At 39.9% G+C, this 26,208-nt stretch overlaps 1 protein-coding gene across 4 annotated transcripts in view; it reads right to left on the bottom strand.

Annotated features, from left to right (window-relative positions):
- The window catches only part of pot1 (protection of telomeres 1 homolog), a 105,863-nt gene continuing 79,655 nt past the window's right edge, over window positions 1-26,208 (bottom strand). The window contains exons 12-22 of one of the 4 annotated variants that reach the window (XM_056451986.1): window positions 19,848-19,939; window positions 19,735-19,758; window positions 19,576-19,608; window positions 17,303-17,535; window positions 16,403-16,554; window positions 7,829-8,019; window positions 7,612-7,747; window positions 7,397-7,479; window positions 753-847; window positions 369-474; window positions 1-266 (exon numbers count right to left, since the gene is read on the bottom strand). In XM_056451986.1, the coding sequence (XP_056307961.1) occupies window positions 160-266; window positions 369-474; window positions 753-847; window positions 7,397-7,479; window positions 7,612-7,747; window positions 7,829-8,019; window positions 16,403-16,554; window positions 17,303-17,535; window positions 19,576-19,608; window positions 19,735-19,758; window positions 19,848-19,939 (1,252 nt within the window). In that variant the 3' untranslated portion in view covers window positions 1-159. Of the gene's footprint in view, window positions 267-368; window positions 475-752; window positions 848-7,396; window positions 7,480-7,611; window positions 7,748-7,828; window positions 8,020-16,402; window positions 16,560-17,302; window positions 17,536-19,575; window positions 19,609-19,734; window positions 19,759-19,847; window positions 19,940-26,208 lie in introns of all 4 variants that reach the window. The other 3 variants (XM_056451988.1, XM_056451987.1, XM_056451989.1) reach the window with 3 other exon arrangements.

The following is a 26,208-nucleotide window of genomic DNA, read 5'->3' as shown; positions in this document are numbered from 1 at the left end:
TAAAAATAACACTTTATTTTACAAACATCTATGGATTGTTTCACAACAAAACATGTATATACATTTCTTAACACAAATATTCCAGGCTGAAAAACTTCTTGTTCGGTGTAGGTGCAGACTTCAATTTATTTTCATTGAATTACATCATTACAAACTTTTCTATTGTTTAACAATTTCTGTGTTTGTGATCTGGTAACAAACTTTTTTTCTGTCGTTGTCCTTTACAGTGTAGACAGAGAGGCAAAAATCCATCCATGGATGTTCTTCTACAAAGACAGTACAGAAAAAAGTATACATTACATTGTCTCACTCTAACTAAAGAAGGAATTTGAACATTTGAACAGTTTCATAGGAAATGACATCTTTACCCAAACTGCTTTCTGGTGGTTGAATTGTGTCCATGATTGTCTGAATCTTGTCCTGCAAATCTTGACAACCTGAAGCATCTAAAGCAGAAATATGGAAGAACCTCTCCTGAAAAGAAAAGGACAGGCGATCAGCAAAGCCTAGATAAGACAGCATTTTAATCTTTTCAGAGACTATAAATATAAAATAAAGACTAGAGATTTCAAAAACTACATTAGACAAGTTTAAAGTATCAAAACCACTTAAAATAGCTGTTTTTAGCAATAATATTTAAAACAGTCATTTAATTACTGAAAACAAAGCTGTATTGAAATATATATGACAAGAACATCTTATATTTATTCCAGATCTTTAATTAATGACATCGATATAACATTTATACTCACAGCATCCTCCCACAGCAGAGCCTCTATTCTATCAGTCCCATCATCCAGTTCAAACTGGATTAAAAATCTGTACTGCATCATCTGAACTCCCAAAACTGTGTGACAGAGACACAGGTGAGCAGCTTACAGTTGTACATTTTTATGTTTGGATGAAATGCCTAAATCATTTAAGACTATAACGTGAGACATTCCAAATATTTGAAATGAAAACCAGAAGTCATTCAGGGCTCAAACTTTCATAAATGCACACTTGCAGTCACATTTAAAAAACATCTTGACTGATCTTGACTTCATTTTCATATTGTGAAATGTTATTACAATATTATTTAAGGCATTTCAAAATGTTTATTTTTTATGGTATAATTTACCCCAAAATGAAAATTCTGTATATTTAAGAATGTTGGAAACCTGTAACCAGTGACCAATAGTAAGATAAACAAAGACTATGGAAGTCAATGGATACAGATATTTAAAAATTTTCAATATATCTATCTCCTTTTGTGTTCAACTAAAAAAGCTGTTATTGTTTTGACAAAACTAAAGTTAGATTAGAAGAATAAACTTAACCAAAGGACATTTTTACACCAGGCTTGTTTAGATCATTTATTTCTGGTGTGTTTCCCTAGTTTTCTTTGTTTAGGCATATACTGCAATCATGATCTGATCTAAATCAAACAAACTGTCCAAGACTGACTGAACATAGTCAACCCAACAGCCCAAATAGTTTAGGCAATACCCAGCCGAGGCTCGAACCAGTGAAGCGATTGTGCTACTCACTGTGCTGCCCATTACATCTATACAGATATTTAAATATATTTTCAGACCACTTATTCAGACCAACAAAACAGTTTGGTTACCAACAACAAAAAAAATTATTTTCAGCAAAAGAATTTATTTAAATTTTGGTGTGAATTATCCCTTAAATATATTTATTTATCAATAGGTTGTTTTCAATCACATGGTTCTGATGATGCGCGAACTTCAGATGGAGGGCAGGAAATGAAAAACTGAATGGGAGACATAGAGGAAAGTCCATATTTTTTGCGATTTACATCATATTTCAAAGGAGATATGAATAGAAAATAATCACATTTGTTAATGTAACACGTGGATGACAGACAACGTTAGGATCCAAGTGCAGGTTTATTCGGTAGTCAGGCAAGCAAGGGTCAACACAGGTGCAAACAGATGAATAAAGGCAAATCCAGAATCGTAGTCACTTTAACAGGCGAGAGGTCAGAAGGCAGGCAGTGAACATGGATAAACAAACTTGGCAAGGGTCAAAACACTGATAAACAAGACTACGCGTTGAATTGTCACTTTACAGGTAAACAAGACTCGGCCAAGGAAGTGATTGTGTGTGCTGTTTAAATAGTGTGTGTAATCAGTCTAGATGCAGCATCAGCTGTGGGAGTCCAATCAGTTGAGACTTGGAGCAGGTGTGTGTGTGTGGCATGACTGAATTTGTAGTTCATAAGATGTAGTCCATGTGAATGTGAGTGTTTACCAGCGACCTCTGGTGGTTAGATCGCTGGTAATCATGACAGAGCCCCCCCTCTAAGGAGTGGCTTCCAGACACTCCTAATACTGATCAGGCGGGAGGTCGAGCAGAGGCGGAACAGGGGGAGGGATGGAGGGCCAGGACCATGCAGCGGAGGTGTACCTGGGGCGTGGAGTTGCGGAGGGCCTGGAGCGTGGAGCTGCGGAGGGCCTGGAGGGTGGAACTGCGGTGGGCCTGGGGCGTGGAACTGCGGTGGGCCTGGGGCGTGGAACTGCGGTGGGCCTGGGGCGTGGAGCTGCGGTGGGCCTGGAGCGTGGAGCTGCGGTGGGCCTGGGGCGTGGAGCTGCGGTGGGCCTGGGGCGTGGAGCTGCGGTGGGCCTGGGGCGTGGAGCTGCGGTGGGCCTGGGGCGTGGAGCTGCAGTATGTCTGGGGGCTTAGGTTCAGCAGGCATCGGCGGGTCATATGGACCTGATGGATCACACAGCTTTGGCAGCTCTGTGAAGTCCTGCGGCCTTGGCAGCCATTCGTGGAACTCAGACTGCGGCTCCGACCTTTCGTGGGACTCAGGTAGTGGTTCGGGCCTTTCGTGGCACTCAGGTGGCGGCTCAGGCCTTTCGTGGAACTCAGGTGACTGCTCTGGCCATTTGTGGGACTCAAGGGGATCTGGCGCCCGCCATTCGGGAAGCTCATGTGGTGGCAGCCATTCAGGAAACTCAGGAGGCGGCGGCGGCCATTCAGGAAGCTCAGGTGGCGGTGGCGGCCATTCAGGAAGCTCAGGCGGCCATTCAGAAAGCTCAGGCGGCGGTGGCGACCATTCAGGAAACTCAGGCGGCTATTCAAGAAGCTCAGGGGGCGGCGGCCATTCAGGAAGCTCAAGAGGCGACGGCGGCCATTCAGGAAGCTTAGAAGGGGGCGGCGGCCATTCAGGAAGCTCAGGAGGCGGCGGCGGCCATTCAGGAAGCTCAGGAGGCGGCGGCGGCCATTCAGGAAGCTCAGGAGGCGGCGGCGGCCATTCAGGAAGCTCAGGAGGCGGCGGCGGCCATTCAGGAAGCTCAGGCGGCGGCGTCGGCCATTCAGGAAGCTCAAGTGGCGGCGGCGGCCATTCAGGAAGCTCAGGCGGCGGCGGCGGCCATTCAGGAAGCTCAGGCGGCCATTCAGGAAGCTCAGGCGGCCATTCAGGAAGCTCAGGCGGCAGTGGCGGCCATTCAGGAAACTCAGGCGGCCATTCAGGAAGCTCAGGAGGCGGCGGCCATTCAGGAAGCTCAGGAGGCGGCGGCGGCCATTCAGGAAGCTTAGAAGGGGGCGGCGGCCATTCAGGAAGCTCAGGCAGCAGCGGCAGCCATTCTGGCAGCAGTGACGGCAGTGGCTCTGGCAGCAGTGACGGCAGTGGCTCTGGCAGTACTGGCGGCAGTGGCTCTGGCGGCAGCTCTGACAGTACTGGCGGCAGTGGCTTTGGCAGCAGTGGCTCTGGCAGCTCTATCGGCAGTGGCTCTGACAGCAGCTCTGGCAGCTCTGTCGGCAGTGGCTCTGGCAGCTCTGTCGGCAGTGGCTCTGACAGCTCTGGCAGTACTGGCGGCAGTGGCTCTGGCAGTGGTTCTGGCAGCTCTGGCAGCTCTGGTGGCAGCAGTGGCTCTGGCAACGGCTCTGGCAGCTCTGGCGGTGACTGAGGATCTGGCAGCTCTGGAGGTGGAGGTGGCAGCTCTGGCAGTAACAGCTTTGGTGGTGGCAGCAGCTCTGGCAACTCAGGTGGTGGTGGCCATTCTGGTGGCTCAGGTGATGGTGTTTCAGGAACTGGAACAGGAACTATGGCAGGAACAGACTTGGAACAAGAAACCATCTTCTGAGCAAGTGACAGACTGGCGCTTACCATATTGTGAGCTGGAGAACTGAAAGCGGCCATCTTGTGAGCTGGATGACTGGAGGCAGCCATCTTGTGAGCTGTGGACAGGAGTATGGGTGATGCAAGCATATTGGTGCTAATGTGTTGGGCAGCAAGCCCCATCGCCAGCGGGTCTTGCTCTCTATTGCCCCCCCCAAAAAAACATTTAGGGGTCTCTTCTACCTCGCCTACGGTGAAGGGGGAACCAATGGCTTGTAAAGCCACATCCAGTGCTTGTTGGAAAGATCCCCGAGGACCAAAACGGATGAGGGTGGATTTTAGTGGTTTATTTAGTCCACGATAAAAGAAATCTATGAGTATACAGTCCAGGAGGGTGGTGTCATTGGCTATGTCCAGAAAATAATTAATATGGTCCTCGAGGGAATTTGTACCTTGCCTTAATCTGACTAGACGCCCTGCTGAATCCATGTTTGGCCGAGTCTTCTGTAACACGTGGATGACAGACAACGTTAGGATCCAAGTGCAGGTTTATTCGGTAGTCAGGCAAGCAAGGGTCAACACAGGTGCAAATAGATGAATAAAGGCAAATCCAGAATCGTAGTCACTATAACAGGCGAGAGGTCAGAAGGCTGGCAGTGAACATGGATAAACAGACACACTTGGCAAGGGTCAAAACACTGAGAAACAAGACTAAGGAAAACGCGTTGAATTGTACAGGTAAACAAGACTCGGCCAAGGAAGTGATTGTGTGTGCTGTTTAAATAGTGTGTGTAATCAGTCTAGAAGCAGCATCAGCTGTGGGAGTCCAATCAGTTGAGACTTGGAGCAGGTGTTTGTGTGTGGCATGACTGAATTTGTAGTTCATAAGATGTGGTCCATGTGAATGTGAGTGTTTACCAGCGACCTCTGGTGGTTAGATCGCTGGTAATCATGACAGTTAAGCATGATCCTTGCGCATATAGACATTAACATTACGGTTGTTTATTCCACCAAAAGACCAATACGGCAGTAAAGACATGGATTGTTGTAAGACAGAGATTTCATTGCAGCGATTACATGTCAGGGTACGTCAAATATATTCTCTTGGATTTTGTATAATTATGGTGGTGATTTTTATATAACAAACATAACATATTTATACACATAGCTAGGCCTGTATATAATCTTTATTGGTGCTGTCAAACAAATTATTGCTTTCCCCTATTTATAAGCAGCAACTTTTGGAAGTCCAAAAAAGCTGTTCAGCATTTCTTATTTTGGCCAATTTAAATAATTATCAACAACATAAAACAGAAACATTTTGATGTTCTAATAGTGATTCTTATGTAGAAGAATCATTTCCTGCCTTCCAACTGAGTCTTGCGCGTCATCAATGACGTCATGTAAAAACAACCTACTGTATATGGAAAATATATGTACTTTGTTCATTCAAAAAGTAAACACTGCTGTCTGTGGATTAACATACACAATAGCTCTTCTTTGTCTTTATAGGCAATATTTCTTATTTAAAGAAAAAAAAACATATATAATAAATAACAATATTGTGTCAATATTGTGTATTTATTTTCGAAATGCCAGTATTCAATAATTAATAATCTGAATTGTCTTAAGAAAATGAAGTTTTTGGTTTTTGACAAAAAATAAATAAATAAATAAAAAAAAACAGCTGTTGAACTATGAGACATTTATTTAAATGTCTTTACTTGCACAAAAACCGTTTGCTGCTGTATAAATATCTATGTACAGTGGGGGAAATAAGTATTCAACACATCATGTTTTTTTCCTGGGAACAATATTTCTAAAGGAGCTGTTGACATTGAATTGAACCAGATTTTGGTAAAACAATACATACAATACAAACATAAAAAATAAAATATAACAAAACAAAAATCTGAAAAATTAGGTATGTGTAATAACAATAAAATGACACAAAAAGAAAGTCCTGAACTACTGAAGTGTATTTAATACTTTATTTTATTTGATGATGGCAGCTTAAAGATGACTCTTATATAGAGAATAAAGTCACCTGCATTGCTCGGGTGTGAGTCTTTCACAGACTTCGGAGTGTAAAAATCTTGATGGTTCTGTGGGTCTCGTCTATCAAATCTGAGCTTTATTTTGTACTTTCTATTGGATTCAAGTCAGGTGATTGGCTGGGCCATTCTATAGCTTGATTTTCTTTTTCTGAAAGCATCTGAGAGTTTCCTTGGTTATGTTTTAGATCATTGTCTTGCTGAAATGTCCACCCTGGTTTCATCTTCATTTTCCTGGTAATGTAGATGTTGGACTGAAACAGCTAATATTAATTTACTATGATGAAAGGCAGAGGTTTGCTGAATAACTACTGAGAGATTTAGCTGCTGTCTGCTTTCTATGTCTTTTTACACCTTCCTTTGCTTATGTGTTCAATATTATTTCACTGTGTCATTTCATTTTATTTCACATAACTTCATTTGTAAATGAATCAGTTTCGTTTTCTTTGCATATATGGAATTATTTGGTTGTTACCAACACCCGGGAAAATGTCAAGTCAAAAGCACCTTTAGAAATATGTTTTCTGAGAAAAACGGTCACGCATTCAATACTTATTTCCCACACTGTATGTACCGCACATCCTTACCAGAAAAGTAAAGTCTGTTTAAATATTGTGCTACATTTCTATATAGTATACTTGCTCCTGCTGCTCACAATAGCACTACTGTGCTGTCATGGTAACACTGTTTGGCCACGAGCCTCTATATATATTTTCACTTATGTTTTTTTTTATCTGCATAATTTAGGTTATTGGATTAACTTTAAACATCCTTAAATTTAAAAATGGATTTTTACAATTTAATAAAATAATAAACAATTATTACAAAGCATTTTTTGATTTCTGTTTTCAGCAAAGTGCTTCCAGAATTGTTGGATTCAGTTTAGAATGATCATTTCAGTGTATACCTAATTTGTGCTCATGCTATTGGTTCATGCATATAGTCATTTTGGTTCCAGTATCTTGAAATAGGTGCATATAACTACATTCTATAGGCTCCATTATGCCTTGAGAGTTCATGTTGGTCACCAATTAGCTCTATTGGGGTGGGTACATTCCTTTTTTTTTAAAGTAGTTTAATTTACATGTTAAACTGAAAGCACTAACAATTTTAAACATACTGTATATATAAAAAAACAAAAAACACCTTGACGGTTAATGCAGAGGAATGTAAACAGGTGCACTCCGAAAATATTTTAAACATCAGACAATAAAAAAAGCTTAATCACTCCCAAAAGAACAACGTTAATGTAAAATCACTGAGTACGTACCTTCAGCAACTGCCAGTTCATCCCAGGTTTCCACTCCAGTAAACACAGGGTTTTCAAACGTGTTCTGAGAGCACTCTTTACACCTGAGACATGCACATAAATATTAATTTAACTAAATATAGACATGAACATAAGCTTTCCCTAGGGTTTTTATATGATTTACATTGTGAATTCCAGGGGACATTCAGATGAAACCGGTGGACTTGTGCTCTTACCCATAATATCTTTTTTTTCCAGAAAACAAGAATGGAGCTGTGAGATCCATACGGGTCATCTTGCTGTTCTCTGATCTCACAGGAACTAGGTTTTTGTGATCACGTGATAACACACTGATCTCATCAAGTGTTATTCCTGGAAATATAAAGCTATAATTTTAGAATAATGCCAAAGAAATATTATTTAAAATATGAGTCACTTTGCAGTTTGACATACCCTCAATGAAAATCAGCTGCATGTGACTGCTTTCCCCCACCATGTCTTTAGAAACGTGCATTGAGATGGTTCTTCCAGGTTCTCTAGAATTTGCTGATGAGGTGGCAGCCCACTGCTCATCACAAGGTTGGTTATCTCTCGCAGATTCCAGAAATATGTTTGCGACAGCACTGTCATCAGGAACGTCTTTCCTGTCACATACATAATAGTAGAACTTTTTAACTACCCACAAGTAGTTTGAATCATCTTGACCACCAGTGAATACTTTCACATTCATATATTGCATGTCCTTGTCTGAGAAGGACATTATTCTTTTTGCAGAATAAACCCTTCCGACTAGTAGAACTACCCCAATGGTAGGCACCATCTTGTGACTGAGTAATATGTAGGTTAGTGTAGGTTCCATTCAGCCATTTTCCTTTCTGTCAGCTTTTATCTTTAAATAAAGCATTAATAATCTGTTAGATTAGCTCAGAGCTCAGAACAATTGTTAATGTCCACATTTTATGGCAAGTAGCACAATAGTAACATGTAGGATAAAGTACATCCAGTCAGCTGTTTCGCAGAAAAAAGATATACTTTATCCCTTATTGCACATTTCTTTGGAATACTTGTTTCTGATAGGGCAATCACAACTTTCCAAGGTATATTATTTCAAGATAACCACTGAAGCTGCTCATCCACGTACTACGAATCATCTTGAACGTTTATATCTTTATTTATAAGCTTATTTGTCACGCTGCAGTGTGACTGTCTTCAATGTCATGTGAACCAACAGAGCAGAATTTTTTGGTGCTCAACAAACATTTAAAGTTTTAAAATACAACTCCTAATCAGAAAAAGTTGGGACAGTATGGAAAACAAACAAAAAAGAAAGAAGTAATTTCTAAATGTATGTATATTATTTTTGTTCTTTTGCTCTGTATTATGTTTAAATGCAAAGTTCAATAGAATTTATTTGAAATCTCTCTCTCTCTCTCTCTCTCTCTCTCTCTCTCTCTCTCTCTCTCTCTCTATATATATATATATATATATATATATATATATATATATATATATATATATACACACACACACAGTTGAAGTCAGAATTATTAGCCCCCCTGAATTATTAGCCCTCTGTTTATTTTTTTCCCCGTTTTCTGTTTAACGGAGAGCAAATTTTTTTTAACACATTTCTAAACAAAATAGTTTTAAAGGGCACATAGGTTACCCCTTTTTCCAGATTTAAGATAAGTATTTTTTGTCCCCAGAATGTGTCTGTAAAGTTTCAGCTCAAAACAACCATCAGAGTATATGTTATAGCAGTCTGAAGTCTCTGTATTATAGCCGGTAAAACTTGGTTGCTGCCTTTAAGGCTAGTCTTCCCTGCCCACCGATCCCACATGCCTGTCAGCGACATGCCTCAATCGCCGCCCCTGGCTGCCTTAGGAAGCAGATCTCACGTCGCGTTTGTGAGAAATACTACAGTAAGAACTTTAACAATCCGTATTTGATGCATTTTTTGTGAGTTGCAACCATGAGTCACACACAAAGTCGTTACAAAGTTCACGCGCACACACAGCGAGGACACACACACGCACATGGCGCAGACACCCACACACACGCACGCACGCACACACGCACACACACACAGAGAAAGAGAGAGAGAGAGAGAGAGAGACAGAGACAGCGCGCGCGTTTTAGTATGAATATCTGTTATGTTGATGAACAAAATAAACCTGATTTAACGTCCACAAACCGGAATTGAAGCATCTTCTTTTATAATTGTTCTGACACGCAGCTGTGCTGATGAAGTAAAGCTAAGCTAAATCGCTGTAATTCATTACACACATGCACTGTTTTAAAAACATTTTAAACTTGTAAAACTCACTCTTGATCATGTTTGATGATGATTGATGACTCTAGCGAACTGAACAGACCCTTTTATTCCTGGTTGATTTGCGCACGTCTGGTCTTGTTGATATGATTATACACGTGACTACCGGGACATGTTAATATGCACAGCTGTCAATCAATTTGGTGGGCGGGGGACCGCACTCCTACGTCAAGTTGCGGTTGATCTTAAAACCGCTCCAATTGGTCCACCGTTTTATGTTGTTAAATTCGAAAAAAAGGACTCTGTGTGTTTACATCACCCCAATATGACTGTCTATACCAGGCATGGGCAAACTCGATCCTCGAGGGCCGGTGTCCCTGCAGAGTTTTGCTCCAACACTAATCAAACACACCTGAACACCTTAATTAGTGTCTTCAAATTCACTAGAAAGCTACAAGCAGGTGTGTTTAATTAGGGTTGGTGCAAAACTATGCAGGGCCACCGGCCCTCCAGGATCGAGTTTGCCCATCCCTGGTCTATACACTATATCCGAGTAAGTACATTTAGACCTGTTTTTCAGTTGCTGTGTTTGGTTAGAGAACACTTAGACTTGTTTCAGCTGGTTGTGTATTGGTTGTTGGACATTTAAAATAATTTTCAGCTATCTGTGTTTAGTGTTTGGTTAGAGAACAGTTAGACTTGTTTCAGCTGGTTGTGTATTGGTTGTTGGACATTTAAAATTGTTTTTCAGCTATCTGTGTTTAGTACTAGCAAGTTTTAGCCACTGTTTCCTTTTGTTTACTGTAAGAGCTTGCGTGCCGAGCCGGAGGTTTTTCGCGCGCCCCCGCGGCTGCAGTTTCGGGTGTTTTGTAACTTTGGAGGCGTGTCCAAACGCCAGGTAAGACTATATATTTGAACACATTTGGTCTAGCTAGCAGGAGAAGCACTTTAGCATCGAGAGCAACACCGAGTAAGTACATTTAGACCTGTTTTTCAGTTGCTGTGTTTGGTTAGAGAACACTTAGACTTGTTTCAGCTGGTTGTGTATTGGTTGTTGGACATTTAAAATTATTTTCAGCTATCTGTGTTTAGTGTTTGGTTAGAGAACAGTTAGACTTGTTTCAGCTGGTTGTGTATTGGTTGTTGGACATTTAAAATTGTTTTTCAGCTATCTGTGTTTAGTACTAGCAAGTTTTAGCCACTGTTTCCTTTTGTTTACTGTAAGAGCTTGCGTGCCGAGCCGGAGGTTTTTCGCGCGCCCCCGCGGCTGCAGTTTCGGGTGTTTTCACTCTCGAGGCGTGTCCACCTGAGCTCAATCAGCAAAGCGCTCGGGGGTGTATATAAGCGACTAGTCTCACCGCGGCAGCGGTCGCGGCAGCCTCGTGTGAAGCCCGCCTCGTGTGAAGACCGACGAGGGTAAAGACCATCGACTCTACCTGTGCGACTCCACCGAGCAAAGACACCGACAAAGCACTTGAGTACTTCTTACTTTATTTTTTTTCCTTTTCTCTGCACTCATTATTGTTTTCCTTGCACTTTATTATGTGTTTACTAATTCCTGTTGTTACTAATACTCGCAGAGCACGGGAGGTACGCTGCAGGCGCAACCCTCACAACCTTCGATCAATTCATGTATCCTCTATTTCACAACTCTCTCTCTCTGTGGGCCTCTGGAATGTCAATCTGCTGTTAACAAAGCAGATTTTATTACCTCCATAGCCACTCATTATGACTTTAGTCTCATGGCTCTAACTGAAACCTGGCTGAGACCGGAGGACACTGCTACACATGCAGCTCTTTCTACTAATTTCTCTCTTTCCCAAACCCCTCGTCAGACAGGGAGAGGGGGTGGGACTGGACTACTGATTTCCAAAGAATGGAAATTCACTCAGAGACCGTCCCTGCCAAAAATCAGCTCTTTTGAATTCCATGCAGTCACCATTATCCACCCCTTTCGCATAAATGTGGTTGTCATCTACCGCCCACCGGGTACATTAGGTCACTTCTTGGATGAACTGGATGTTCTTCTCTCATCTTTTTCTGATTATGACACTCCCTTGTTGGTGCTAGGTGACTTCAACATCCACATAGAAAGACCTCAAGCTGCTGACTTCCAGACTCTGCTTGCATCTTTCGACCTCAAAAGAGCACCTACCTCTGCTACTCACAAATCAGGTAATCAACTAGACCTTATTTACACTCGACATTGCCTCGCTGACCAAACACTAGTAACTCCACTACAAACATCGGATCATTTCCTTCTCTCTCTCAACATCCACATTACTCCTGAGCCGCCACACACTCCTACTCTAGTTGCCTTTCGCAGAAACCTACGCTCTCTCTCACCCAACAGACTATCCACCATTGTTTCTAACTCTCTTCCTCCATCTTCCAAACTCTCTGCACTTGATACGAACAGTGCAACTGATACACTCTGCTCCACGCTAACATCATGTCTAGACAGACTATGCCCTCTGGCATCCAGACCAACCCGAGCCAGTCCTCCTGCACCCTGGCTCTCTGATGTTCTCCGTGAGCATCGCTCAAAACTTCGGGCTGCTGAGAGAAGCTGGCGAAAAACAAAAAATCCTGAACAGCTCATAACATACCAAACTCTTCTGTCTTCTTTCTCGACTGAGGTTACTTCTGCAAAGCAGACATACTTCCGTCAGAAAGTCAACAGTGCCACCAATTCTCGCTTGCTTTTTAAAACATTTTCCTCCCTCCTTCACCCTCCTCCTCCACCCGCATCCTCCACACTCACTACTGATGACTTTGCTACATTCTTTTGCACCAAAACTGCAAAAATCAGTGCTCAATTTGCTGCACCTACAACAAACACGCAAGATACACCACCAACACCACACACACTCACCTCTTTCTCCCAGCTCTCTGAGTCTGAGGTGTCCAATCTCGTGCTATCAAGCCATGCAACCACCTGTCCGCTAGATCCCATTCCCTCTCATCTCCTGCAAGCCATTTCTCCTGCAGTCATACCAACACTGACTCACATAATTAACACATCTCTTGACTCTGGTCTATTCCCTTCTTCATTTAAGCAGGCTAGGGTAACCCCTCTGCTAAAGAAACCCAACCTGGATCAAACGCTACTTGAAAACTACCGACCGGTATCCCTGCTTCCATTCATGGCCAAGATTTTGGAGAAAGTAGTGTTCAATCAAGTCCTAGACTTTCTTACTCAAAACAACCTCATGGACAACAAGCAATCTGGCTTTAGGAAAGGCCACTCAACTGAGACTGCTCTGCTCTCGGTCGTGGAGGACCTCAGACTGGCTAAAGCAGACTCTAAATCATCTGTCCTCATCTTGCTGGATTTATCAGCTGCTTTTGACACTGTAAACCACCAGATCCTGCTATCTACGCTTGAGTCACTGGGCGTCACAGGCACTGTTATTCAATGGTTCAGTTCCTACCTCTCGGACAGGTCATTCAGGGTGTCGTGGAGGGGAGAGGTGTCCAACCTACAGCATCTATACACTGGGGTACCTCAGGGCTCTGTGCTTGGACCACTTCTCTTCTCTATCTACACGGCATCTTTAGGAACAGTCATCCAGAAACATGGTTTTTCCTACCACTGCTATGCTGATGACACCCAGCTATACCTCTCTTTCCACCCTGATGATCCCTCGGTTCCAGCTCGCATTTCAGCCTGCCTGTCAGACATTTCACTCTGGATGAAAGATCATCATCTCCAGCTTAACCTCATGAAAACGGAAATGCTTCAAGTTTCTGCCAACCCGACTCTTCACCATAACTTTTCAATCCAGATGGATGGAGCAACCATCACCGCATCCAAAATGGTAAAAAGCCTTGGAGTTACGATTGATGACCAACTGAACTTCTCTGACCACATTTCTAGAACTGCCCGATCTTGCAGATTCGCACTCTACAACATCAGAAAGGTCCGACCCTTCCTATCTGAACATACAGCTCAACTCATTGTTCAAGCTCTTGTCCTCTCCAAACTGGACTATTGCAACTCTCTGCTAGCCGGGCTACCAGCTAGTTCTATCAAACCTCTTCAGCTGCTTCAGAACGCAGCTGCACGAGTGGTCTTTGATGAACCCAAAAGAGCACATGTCACTCCGCTACTCACCCGTTTGCACTGGCTTCCAGTTGCTGCCCGCATCAAATTCAAAGCTCTGATGTTTGCTTACAAAGTGACCTCTAGCTGTGCTCCTTCGTATCTGCTCTCACTTCTGCAGATATATGTGCCCTCCAGAAACTTGCGTTCTGTGAATGAACGTCGCCTCGTTGTTCCATCCCAAAGAGGGAAGAAATCACTTTCCCGAACTCTCACATTCAATCTGCCCAGTTGGTGGAATGAACTCCCCAACTACATCAGAACAGCCGAGTCACTTGCTGTCTTCAAGAAACGACTAAAAACGCAACTGTTTAGTCTCCACTTTTCCTCCTAATCTGCAATTGCCTCTCTGGCTATACCACTAACTGAGCCCTCTTTCTCTCTCTCTCTCTCTCTCTAAAAAAAAAAAAAAAAAAAAAAAAAAAAAAAAAAAAAAATTTCTACTAATGTTTTGCTTCTTAGACTTTTACACGCCTGAAACTTGTCTATAGCGCTTGTTCACTGCTGCTCTTATAGTTGTGTAAATTGCTTCCTTGTCCTCATTTGTAAGTCGCTTTGGATAAAAGCGTCTGCTAAATGACTAAATGTAAATGTAAATCTATACACATGTCTGTGCAAACAGCTTGAAAAGTAGATTTTTCACCATAGGTGCCCTTTAATTACTTATCTCTGATAACTGTTTTATTTAATCTTTGCCATGATGACAGTAAATAATATTTTACTAGATATTTTTCAAGACACTGCTATACAGCTTAAAGTGACATTTAAAGGCGTAACTAGGTTAATTAGGTTAACTAGGCAGGATAGGGTAATTAGGCAAGTTATTGTATAATAATAGTTTGTTCTGTAGACTATCGAAAAAAAAAATTGCCTACAGGGGCTAATAATTTTGTCCTTAAAATGGTCTTTAAAAAAATTAAAAACTGCTTTTATTCTAGTCATAATAAAACAAATAAGACTTTCTTCACAAGCAAAATTATAATCAGACATACTGTGAAAATTTCTTTGCTCTGTTAAACATCATTTGGGAAATTCTAAATTTCCCAAATGAGGTTTAAAATTCAAAGGGGGGCTAATAATTCTGACTTTAACTGTATATATATATATATATATATATATATATATATATATATATATATATATATATATATATATATATATATATATATATATATATTCTAATTCCAATATTTGGAGCATTAGTTTCAAATGTAACAAAAGTCAAATGTTGTTTATTATAATTGTGAAATGCAAAGATAAATCTTTTGTTTTTTTTCTACTTAATAGCACCCAGGCAGTAAACAACTTGAAACAAACCTAGAATCATAAAACTAATCTGCAAGGGAGCATTTACATAGCAGATCTTGATGGTTAATCCAAATTTTGTGACTGTATCCAATTTTGTTAAATAACCTGTTTACAACTTTTTAAAGTGGTATCTGATATCTACATTTACAGCACATAGAGCAAAGAACTAGAAAAGAATAGCAGAAGCTTAGTGACAGCTGTGACAATAAGAGTCCCCTACCTTTTCTTAAATCATGTATTTTTTCTGTTCACAGGATTAATATTTTTTTCATGTATATTTATATCATCCTTAAGTACAGTGTTATTTCTCTTTCTCGACACTGTGGCCAAATTAGCATGTAATAGTTTATGACAGAAGTTCACAAAAGGTCATCTTCTTTTATTCTAGGCTTTTTTGAACAGTAAGTATTTAAAATTTATGTTCATGTGATGTATGATATAGTTTTATATTAAAAACTAAAAAATGGGTCTTTGTGCTACGTGATGGGAAGATAATCAGACTTTGGGTCACTTAGTGTATTTAGTATAAATTCAGCCTAAGACCCTAATCAAACCAAATGCATTTTTTTGCGGTTTAGAGGTGCCTTTTTAAAATGGTTTTATATTTGTAGCAATGTTCTGCACACTAAGTGCCTGTTTTGGCTAGATGGTTGCGTTACTGCTAAGGTATACTGAAACATTCTGAAGGACCATGTGCACCCAATAATTCAAACATTGTATTCTTAAGGTGGAGCCATGTTTCAGGATGATAGTGAGACTGGTGACAAAGTGGCTCGATGAACATGAAAGTTGTACATCTCCCATGGCCTGCACAGTAACCAGAACAAAATATTATTGAGGCACTTTGGGGTGTTTTGGAAAAGCGATTTGGGAAACATTTTTCTCCACCAGCATTACGTAGTGACCTGGCCACTATTCTGCTACAAAAATGGCTCAAAATCTATCTGGCCACTGTGCAGGATGTGTCTCTGTCATTCCCAAGATGAACTGATACTGTATTGGCCACAGAAGTAGGCCCTATACCATACTAATGAATTAACCAGGAATTTTATTGTCCAACCCCTGTAAAAAGAGCAGAGCGCTGCTCTTGTCTAAAGTCAACAAAATGGTAGTGCTTGTGTTTTCAGAACTGAAAAGCATGTCCAGTGTAATCAGCCCCTGCTTGTCTTGAGTAAAACATACACAAAATAACACTGATCCAGAAATTGATTCTGGATCAATAAGAAATATTAAAATGAGACTTATTTTGAATTTAAAGTCTGCCTTTGAACCAGTAAGAGCAACAATTTTCTTTTCAATGTATCAGAGTTAAAAAACAGGTTGTAGTAAGTGTCAGACTCACATTGTTTTACACTTGGAGCAGAAGAGTTTCAAGCACTGGTATAACTGCTGGGGCAGGTACTTCTTCACCCGGGCTCGAACATGACATGACAGCGGTGGTGTGGAGCGCTTCACCTGAGCGAGTGTGATCCGCTGTGTGTTGTGCTCACACGTCTGCACTGAACAAACATAACAGAGATGCTATCAGCATTTATAATAAAAACTGACATATTGACATATACTTCTGTAGTGCATTTGATTAATGCTCAGGTCTGGCTCTTCACATTTCCAAAAGCTGCTTCCCTTAAAGGTGCAGTAGGTGATCTGCCAAAATGCTATCCGTTAGCATAATAGCTTTGAAAACACAGTCTCTCCCCTGCCATCTAAAGCCAAGCCTTCTGAAATCACGAACACGCTCCTTAAAGATGACAGTAGACAACCCACTAAATCATGTCATTCACCAGTTAGAAAACTTTATAGTGCTTTATAATACTACAGTTCCAAATGACAAACTATTATACTGTATCTAGCGTGTTTTCAGTTGTGTAGCAAGCAAAACTTGTCATAATGTGCAATATTTCATGCATGTAAGGATCACTGTTGTCTCTCTCATGCGCTTTGTCCTAAAGCGAGTATGCTTAGACTATGCTTGGCTGGCAGGGTGCAGGAACCACATGTATTACTAGGCCAATACTTTCATGCTATTTTAGATCGAATATTCAAAGTAGCATGATAAACAATATAGGGACCACATCACATGTTGTCATTGTTCAAAAATGAACCAATGTGATGTGAATATAAAACCAACTTCACCTCAGTAAAGCAGGCTAGGCGCAATAGCACTATTTATTTATGTTTTTTTGTTAAACTAAATAAAAATCTAAGCGATGCAGTGGCGCAGTAGGTAGTGCTGTCACCTCACCGCAAGAAGGTCACTGGTTCGAGCTTCGTCTGGGTCAGTTGGCCTTTCTGTGTGGAGTTTGCATGTTCTCCCTGCTTTTGCGTGGGTTTCCTCCTGGTGCTCCGGTTTCCCCCACAAGTCCAAAGACATGCGGCACAGGTGAATTGGGTAGGCTAAATTGTCCGTAGTGTATGAGTGTGAATCGGTGTGTTTGGATGTTTCCCAGAAATGGGTTGCAGCTGGAAGGGCATCTGCTGCGTAAAACATATGCTGGATAAGTTGGCGGTTCATTCCGAGCTGCGACCCTAGATTAATAAAGGAACTTAGCCGAAAAGAAAATGAATGAATGAATAAAATAAAAATCCACATTATTGACGCTGTAAAAGGTACCTTAAAAAAATTGAAAATAGTCACATCAGTCTTTCACCGGAAAAATTCAGTGGCTCAACAACACTTCTGTGCATATAGCCCATTCGTAAAACAACAAAATGTACATAAGCTTTGCGTAACTAAAACACTTTTAAAACATACACGCAAATGGCGAATCTGCATGAACGGAGTGCACAGATGTACAAATCTACATTGTTTACAAAGGGTTGGGCTACTTATTATAATTATGGGAGTTATCTGCTCGACAAATTTTAATTGGATGAACATTTTTAAGTCTTATGCCTCTTACTGCCTGCCCTTCTCCTCCCTCCGGCCCGCAACTGACGTCAAAAATATAACAAGATTCGGCCTGCCAAAACATATATTTTTAAACCACTATCATTGTTGTGCAGTGGCATCTAACCACTTGTAGTTTTGACCTGCCACCTAGTCGACATTTATAGTACTGCATTCAGATTAGTTTTACTTTCATTTTCTCTCAGTGTATGGTTGAGAGTAACACACATTCGTTTTATTACTGTCTGTCAGTGCTCTATTTTTACTAAAGCTCTATTTTTGAAAATATAAAGGATCGTTTGTTTATTATCAGTTTTATACCACTTGTATTTTGTTGTACAAACACTTCTTCATGGCTTACACTTTGTGCTGGTGGTGTAACAAATATGATAGTTTTGCTAATATTCTATTCAATTCAATAGATTTTCCTCATATGCTTATTAAGATTTGCATAAAAACTATGTACATTAGTAAAATTGTACTGCTAGTTGAATTGAACATCTTAAAGTAAATGTGAATATGTACATACTTTCCCCCTCTGTGTTGTAATTTTACAAAAAAAAGAAAGATATTGAGAAGAACAATTGTCAGTAAAGTCACTAAAGTTACCCAAACTGCTATCTGCTGTTCTTACGCTACTGGAACAATATAATTGGTTGGGACACAATAATAATTATTATGCCTATTATTTGTACTATTTTCTCTTTGGAAGAATGACTATCGCTCAACCAAACACACAACAGCCACAGATAAATTTCAGAAGCTGATGTGTGACACGATAAACGTGCTGATTTGCATTATCACTGATGACAGGTAATGCTTGAAATATAAACGTTATGTCTGTTATCCTAAGAGGCATCAATTATGTCAAGTTTCTACTTTTTTCTTGTGCTTGAATGTTAAAACAGCCCTCCTATGAATTGTCAGTCACTGAAAAGGCCCCCCACCAATTTGAGTTTGAATCCCGTGTGTGTGTCCATACATTTGAGGTACTGCCCATAGACATTATAATAGAAAGTATGGTCCATTTTTCTAGTTTTAGAAAGTTAGGATAGTTTTAAATGCACACAATATGTAGCCTATTCCTCTTTCTGTTTTTACTCTGGAGTAAAGAGAGGACAACAATGTATCACTGCTCAAACTGACTCCAAAATGGATTAATTAAAATGCATCGGACTCAGTTTGCAAGGTTTGTTTACGTGACAATTTTTTTGCATTTGAATCAGTACAAAAACACATAGTTTCGGACGTCAGTGTGCAAAGACCTTTACCCAGAATATAAAAATACACTAAATACATTAAGGTTATTTACTTTAATCATTAATATTGGAATGTGAAGAGACTTTTCACCAGCACACCAAAAAAAGTGATTTTTTAAAGACAATCACCTACTGCACCTTTAATATTAACCGAGGGTCAAGTCATCTGTTTTTCTACTGCACTTGTACAATGTAGATTGTGTCAACATAGATTTAGATAATAAAAATAATTTATATAAAAGCCATACAATTTGTGTATTTCTACTTAAATTAAAACTGATTCAGTTCAGTTTAAAGTGAATGTCACTATTGAAGGGCAAATATATATATATATAAAAATAAATGCTTTTTACATTATTTATGTTTTACCTGTATAAGCAGGCCCTGCATCTGCTTCAGCACCTGAAATTAAAACAACAAATGAATTTTTTTAAACATTTTTTCTTAATCATTACAGTATATTTATCTTTTTCATCTGTGGTGGAAAAAGGTTTTGCGAAAACTTAGCAATATATAATATATTTATACCTGGATTTTCATTATTTGGCAAGACTAGAAGGAAACAGAGAAATATATTGATAAGAGCCCACTGAATGTGAGGCAAAATTAGATAAAAATTGAAAAGCAAAACCACCACAAACCTATAGACTCCGGCGGCGTGTACCAAATTTCCAGTAATGTGCCATCATTCACTTCTTCATGCTCATCCAGGTCAACATGTTTCTCTAGAACACTAAATACAGATCAGTACAAAGAGAGATGAAAAAAACTGAAGGGCTTGATGGTTGAATGTCAGGTAGAAAGCTTTAACTTGCCATTAAAATGATGACTCATGACTTCTGCAAATTCTTAAAATAAGATCAGATTGAAGTGTGCTAGGACACAATGTATATTAGTACACAAATGTGTACAATGACAAGGGAAGTGTAATGTGAACATGGTTTATGAGGACATGGTGTCCTTGTAAACCAGATAGCTTAAAAACATTGTAACGATCCCCAATTATGCATGTATGTGTGTGTTTATTAGCTAATTTAAATGAATTCTGAAGGTTAACGCAACACTGAAGACTGGATTAATGGCTGTTCAATAAATCACATTTCAGTTATAACTCCATAATACTGCTTATATACAAAGTTTTTCATATGTAAAACAATAAATATAGCGGAAATACTTTTGATCGTCCACCATTTTACTGGTCCATTGGGTACATTTACTGAAGAATTGTGGGGTGCAGTCATTCCCTGATGAACACTACCCACTTGTGGTATCGGGCAGTGGTGTAAAGAAACAAATTATAAATACTCCAATTACTGTAATTGAGGAGTTTTTTTAAGGAATTGTAATTTACTAATTATGTTTTAAAAATGTGCAATTTTCTTCACCTTGAGTAAATTTTTAGTGCTGTGTCGCTACTTTTACTCCACTATTTTCCTTCAACCTGCAGTCACTACTTTATTTCTTTCTTGTCTATGGTAATTGGCTGAGTAGAAAAATCAGTCTTGTGAATCCTGGCCAATCAAATAGCACAAAGAAAGTAAATCGCATCATACTGAATAACCTGAAGACATGGGCGCTTTATGAATACAGCAAAACTTTTGGAAGAAAAACTTTAACTAAAAATTTGCAAGAAGATGTCCAAAATCTTTACACGGAATGACCCAGAGACTTTTTATAGACTGCAAGTCACTGGTAAGAAAATGAAGGATGTGGACTGTATGATGACTGAAATCACTTAATGGAACAAATTAAAAATGGAAGGAAGGGCCAAATGAAGGAAGAACCAAACAAGGAAAAGAAGGAAGGACAAAACGAAGGAAGGAAAGTTTCAAGGTAGGACTGAACAAACTAAGGAAGGAATGAAAAAATCAATAAAAGAATGAATGAACAAAGGACCTAATGATAGAAGGAACAAAAATATGAATGGACAAACAGACGAATTGACAAAGGGAGGAATGAACGAATGAAGGGAGGAACGAATGAAGGAACGAACGAAAGAAGGGAGGAACGAACGAACAAACGAAGGGAGGAACGAACGAACAAAGGGAGGAACAAAGAAACGAAGGGAGGAACAAACGAACAAAGGGAAGAAAGAGAGAATGAAGGGAGAAACAAATGAACGAACAAACTAATGAAGGGAGGAACAAAGGAATGAGTGAAGGGTGGAATGAAGGATGGCACGAAGGAAGGAAGGAAGGGAGGCTACACTGAAGACTGGATTAATGGCTGTTGAATAAATCACATTTCAGTTATAACTCCATAATACTGCTTATATACAAATTTTTTCATATGTAAAACAATAAATATAGCGGAAATACTTACTATTTAAAATAACTGCATACTAAATTCTAAATTTTGATCGTCCACCATTTTACTGGTCCATTGGGTACATTTACTGAAGAATTGTGGGGTGCAGTCATTCCCTGATGAACACTACCCGCTTGTGGTATCGGGCAGTGGTGTAAAGAAACAAATTACAAATACTCCAATTACTGTAATTGAGTAGTTTTTCTAAGGAATTGTAATTTACTAATTATGTTTTAAAAATGTGCAATTTTCTTCACCTTAAGTACATTTTTAGTGCTGTGTCGCTACTTTTACTGCACTATTGTCCTTCAACCTGCAGTCACTACTTTATTTCTTTCTTGTCTATGGTAATTAACTGAGTAGAAAAATCAGTCCTGTGAATCCTGGCCAATCAAATAGCACAAAGAAAGTAAATCGCATCATACTGAATAACCTGAAGACATGGGCGCTTTATAAATACAGCAAAACTTTTGGAAGAAAAACTTTTATTGAAAATTTGCAAGAAGATGTCCAAAATCTTTACAAGCAATCACCCAGAGACTTTTTATAGACTGCAAGTCACTGGTAAGAAAATGAAGGATGTGGACTGTATGATGACTGAAATCATTTAATGGAACAAACAAAAAATGGAAGGAAGGGCCAAATGAAGGAAGAACCAAACAAGGAAAAGAAGGAAGGACAAAATGAAGGAAAGTTTCAAGGTAGGACTGAACAAACTAAGGAAGGAACGAAAAAATCAATAAAAGAATGAATGAACAAAGGACCTAATGATAGAAGGAACAAAAATATGAATGGAAAAACAGACAAATTGACAAAGGGAGAAATGAACAAACGAAGGGAGGAATGAACGAATGAAGAGAGAAACGAACGAACGAAGGGAGGAATGAACGAACAAAGGGAGGAACAAAGAAACGAAGGGAGGAACAAATGAACAAAGGAAAGAAAGAGCGAACGAAGGGGAAACAAATGAACGAACAAACTAATGTAGGGAGGAACAAAGGAATGAGCGAAGGGTGGAATGAATGATGGCACGAGCGAAGGAAGGGAGGTAGGAAGAACGAAGGAAGGGAGGAATGAGCGAACAAAAAGAGGAATGAACGAACAACAAAGGAAGGGAGGAATGAACGAACAAAAAGAGGAATGAACGAACAAAGGGAGGAATGAACAAATGAAGGGAGGAACGAACGAACGAATGAAGTGAGGAACAACTGAACAAAGGGAGGAAGGAACAAACGTAGGGATGAAGGAACAAACGAATTGAGGAAGGAACGAAGAATGGAGGAAAGAAGGAACAAAGGGAGGAATGAAGAGAGAATTGAACGAACAAGCGTATGAACAAACGAACGAATAAATGAACGAATGAAGGGAAGAACGAACAAACGAAGGGAGGAAGGAGGGAACGAACGAACGAAGGGAAGAATGACGGAACGAAGGGAGGAATGAACGAACGAACAAAGGGAGGAATGAACAAATGAACAAAGGGAGGAATGAAGGGAAGACTGAACGAATGAACAAAGGTAGGAACGAAGGGATGAATCAATGAACAAAGGGAGGAAGGAAGGGCTGAACGAATTAATAAAGGGACAAACAAAGCAAGAAACGAAGGAACGAATGAACAGAACAAACCAACGAAGGTAGAAACAAACGAACAAAGGGAGGAATGAATGAACAAAGGGAGGAACGAAAAAAAACTGAACGAACAAATGGAGTAAAAGAGGAACGAAGGGAGGAAAGAAAGGAAGTATGAAGGAAGGGAAGAATGAAGAAAGGGTAAAACGAAGGAAGGGAAAAACGGAGGAAGAAAGGAACGAAGGAAGGGAGGCACGAAGGAAGGGAGGAACGAAGGAAGGAAAAAATTAAAGAACGAACTAACAATCTAACGAACGAAGGACAGAACAAACAAACAATGTAAGAAAGATTGGAAGAAACGAACGAATATAGGAAGATCACTAAATGGACTACAGAATGTTACGTTAACACATCCCTGCACAAACTACATGTAAACGCATCAACTTTTCACAGTATAATACTCACTACTCTTAAATACTTTTAAAAGGGTTATTATGAGTAATATTTACAACAGCTACTTTTACTCTACTTGCTATAAATTTTTGGAAAGTAATTGTACCTGAGTATGATCTTTCAGTAACTATCCACCCATGGTATTGGGTGACTTCAACATTCCTTTGGAGAAACCTTGTGCCACAGACTTCCACTCCCTAATTTCGTTATTCAATCTCTAGTGGCTTAATACCGCAAGTACTGATAAATCTGCCAATCAATTGGACCTGATATTTGTGAAAAATTGCATTTAAAGGTGCAGTATGCAAGTTTGACACCCAGTGGTTGATCTAGGCTTTATATTTCTTCATCAAAACAAACACAAGCGCAGGTTGGCAGATTGACCAACAGGAGTGAGTTTGATGATCGAGCCTAAAGGCTGATTTTAATAATGTTCTATATAAAAGCAATATTACGCGATAGAAGGAATATTTTCCATATTAAAAGGAGGAGTTTTATTCTAACCAACACCTTGAATTGATATTTTAGAAAAATTTTATACGTTTAAGTGACATTTATTGCTGTACTACTTAAAGCAGCAGCAGATCTTCAAAATAAACAGTTTGAAATTGAACTTCTGAACTGTGACGCAAAACCAACACATAGTGATTCAGCCTGTTTAATAATGTTAAAGAGGGTTAATATGTATTAATTCGATTATAAACCTTACCATGAGTGAGTGCATATTCTGTGCTTCAGAAAGGCTGTATTTAAATTTCTGTTGTGTTTCGTCTGGTGCAAACAGTCAAATTGGTTATCACTGCAAATCTCGTTACGTATTGTGTTTTGACACAGGTTTACAATGTAAAATTCTCACCTAATGTTATATTATTTGCTCATTAATAACCTCATGTGTAACTCTGAATCTGCGTCTCATTTCCGAGTCTGCTACTGTCCACCGGAGGTCACATTTTGGACATAGATGCATGTCTTCATAGCCTTTCTGAATGAATGAATGAATGAAATATGCGGTTTTCCATCAAGGCAACCCAGGGTGCTGGAACATAATTGGCTAAACTGGCATTAGGTGAGTTAAAAGAATCAAAACAAAGACGGAACGCCCATTTTTATAGAACAATATCTGACTTCAGCATTGTTTTTCAGATAAATAAGAAAGTTCACTTACATGTTTCCTAAATATCTGCAAACATATTATAGTATTTTTATGCTTTAGAAGAGTTAAAAACGTACATGCAGCACCTTTATTTAAAAAAAAAAATCATTAAACCTTTGCACACCGCACAAAGAATTTACACTACCACACAGTCAACCTCCAAAATGGTTTCTTTTCGAAGCAATCTACACTTTCTTTCATCCTCCCACTTCTCCTCTGATGTCATATCCTCCCTTCCCTCACACACCCAGTTCTCGCTTCTAGAGGTTAATAGTGCAACTGACACTTTCTGTTCCACTTTAACCTCCTGTCTAGATTAGATACTTCCTCTCCACTCCAGGCCAGCGCAAACAACTCTGTCTAATCCCCGGCCTTCTGATGTTCTGTGTGAATACAGAACAGCACTCAGGGCAGCAGAGAGAAATCCAAAAGCCCTGCTGACCTGAGCAGATATCAATCTAAACTCACAGCATTCGCCACACAGGTCCATTCTGCAATAACTCAATACTACCAAAATCAAATCAGCACCACTTCAGACACTTGTAAACTCTTTAGGACACCCTGCTCTCTTATCCTTCACCACCTCTCTTATCTGTTGACCATTTGCTTACTTTTTTACTGACAAAACTGCACATATTAGCAGTCAGATTCACACACCATCCCTTGCAAATCTCCATCAAACCACACCTTGAGAAAAAAAAAACACTCTCCTCCTCCCTCTTCACAGAAGTTATAGTATCTAAACTTCTCTCTGGACAACTGCTTGCAGTAGATCTTTCTCATCTGGCACCTAAACTCTAGAACAGCCTTCCTAGCACAGTTCGGGAAGCAGACACACTCTGTCAGTTTAAAACTAGATTAAAGACACATCTCTTTGCATTAGCATACACATTAAACACAAATGTTTTTGAAATCCAAATCCCCTAAAGGATTGTTAGTCTGCATTATTTAGGGCAACCGGAGCCGGGAACACTTCCCAAAAGACATTATAATTTAAATGGCATCTGTGCTTATGTTAGTCTGTTTCTAATATTCCTGGGGTTTCCATAATCTTGGACCAGGCCGTATTCTGACCAGCTGCTGTGGTGGAGGAGTGGAGAGCATGAGACTGATTCCTGTAAGACCCCAGTGACAGACGAGTCTTCTCATTGATTCTGAAGGGCAAGCCTGTACACCAGCCGGTGACCTCTCCCACCTGCAGCTTCTCCACGATGGATGTCTAGTGTTCTCCAGCTACCGGTGCCTAGACTGCAGCTCTGCACAAAAAGTTTGGACAGAGGAGAAATGATTGTGCTCAACTGAGCCTGGTTTCTCTCAAGGTTTTTCCTTCACTTTTGTCAATTGGTGAAGTTTGCTCCTTGCCACTGGCTTGCATGGTTCGGGACTTGTGGAGCTGCGCATCGACGGATTTGCTCTTCAGTGTTTAGACTTTCAGCAATGAAAATTAAACCACACTGAACTGGACTGAACTTAAAGTCTGAAAACTGGACTGACAGTGTTTCATTGTAAAAGCGCTATAG

This window comes from Danio aesculapii, chromosome 25, assembly GCF_903798145.1.
Source record: "Danio aesculapii chromosome 25, fDanAes4.1, whole genome shotgun sequence".
Taxonomy (NCBI): Eukaryota; Metazoa; Chordata; class Actinopteri; order Cypriniformes; family Danionidae; genus Danio; species Danio aesculapii.
This window is presented reverse-complemented; position numbering and strand designations above follow the sequence as displayed.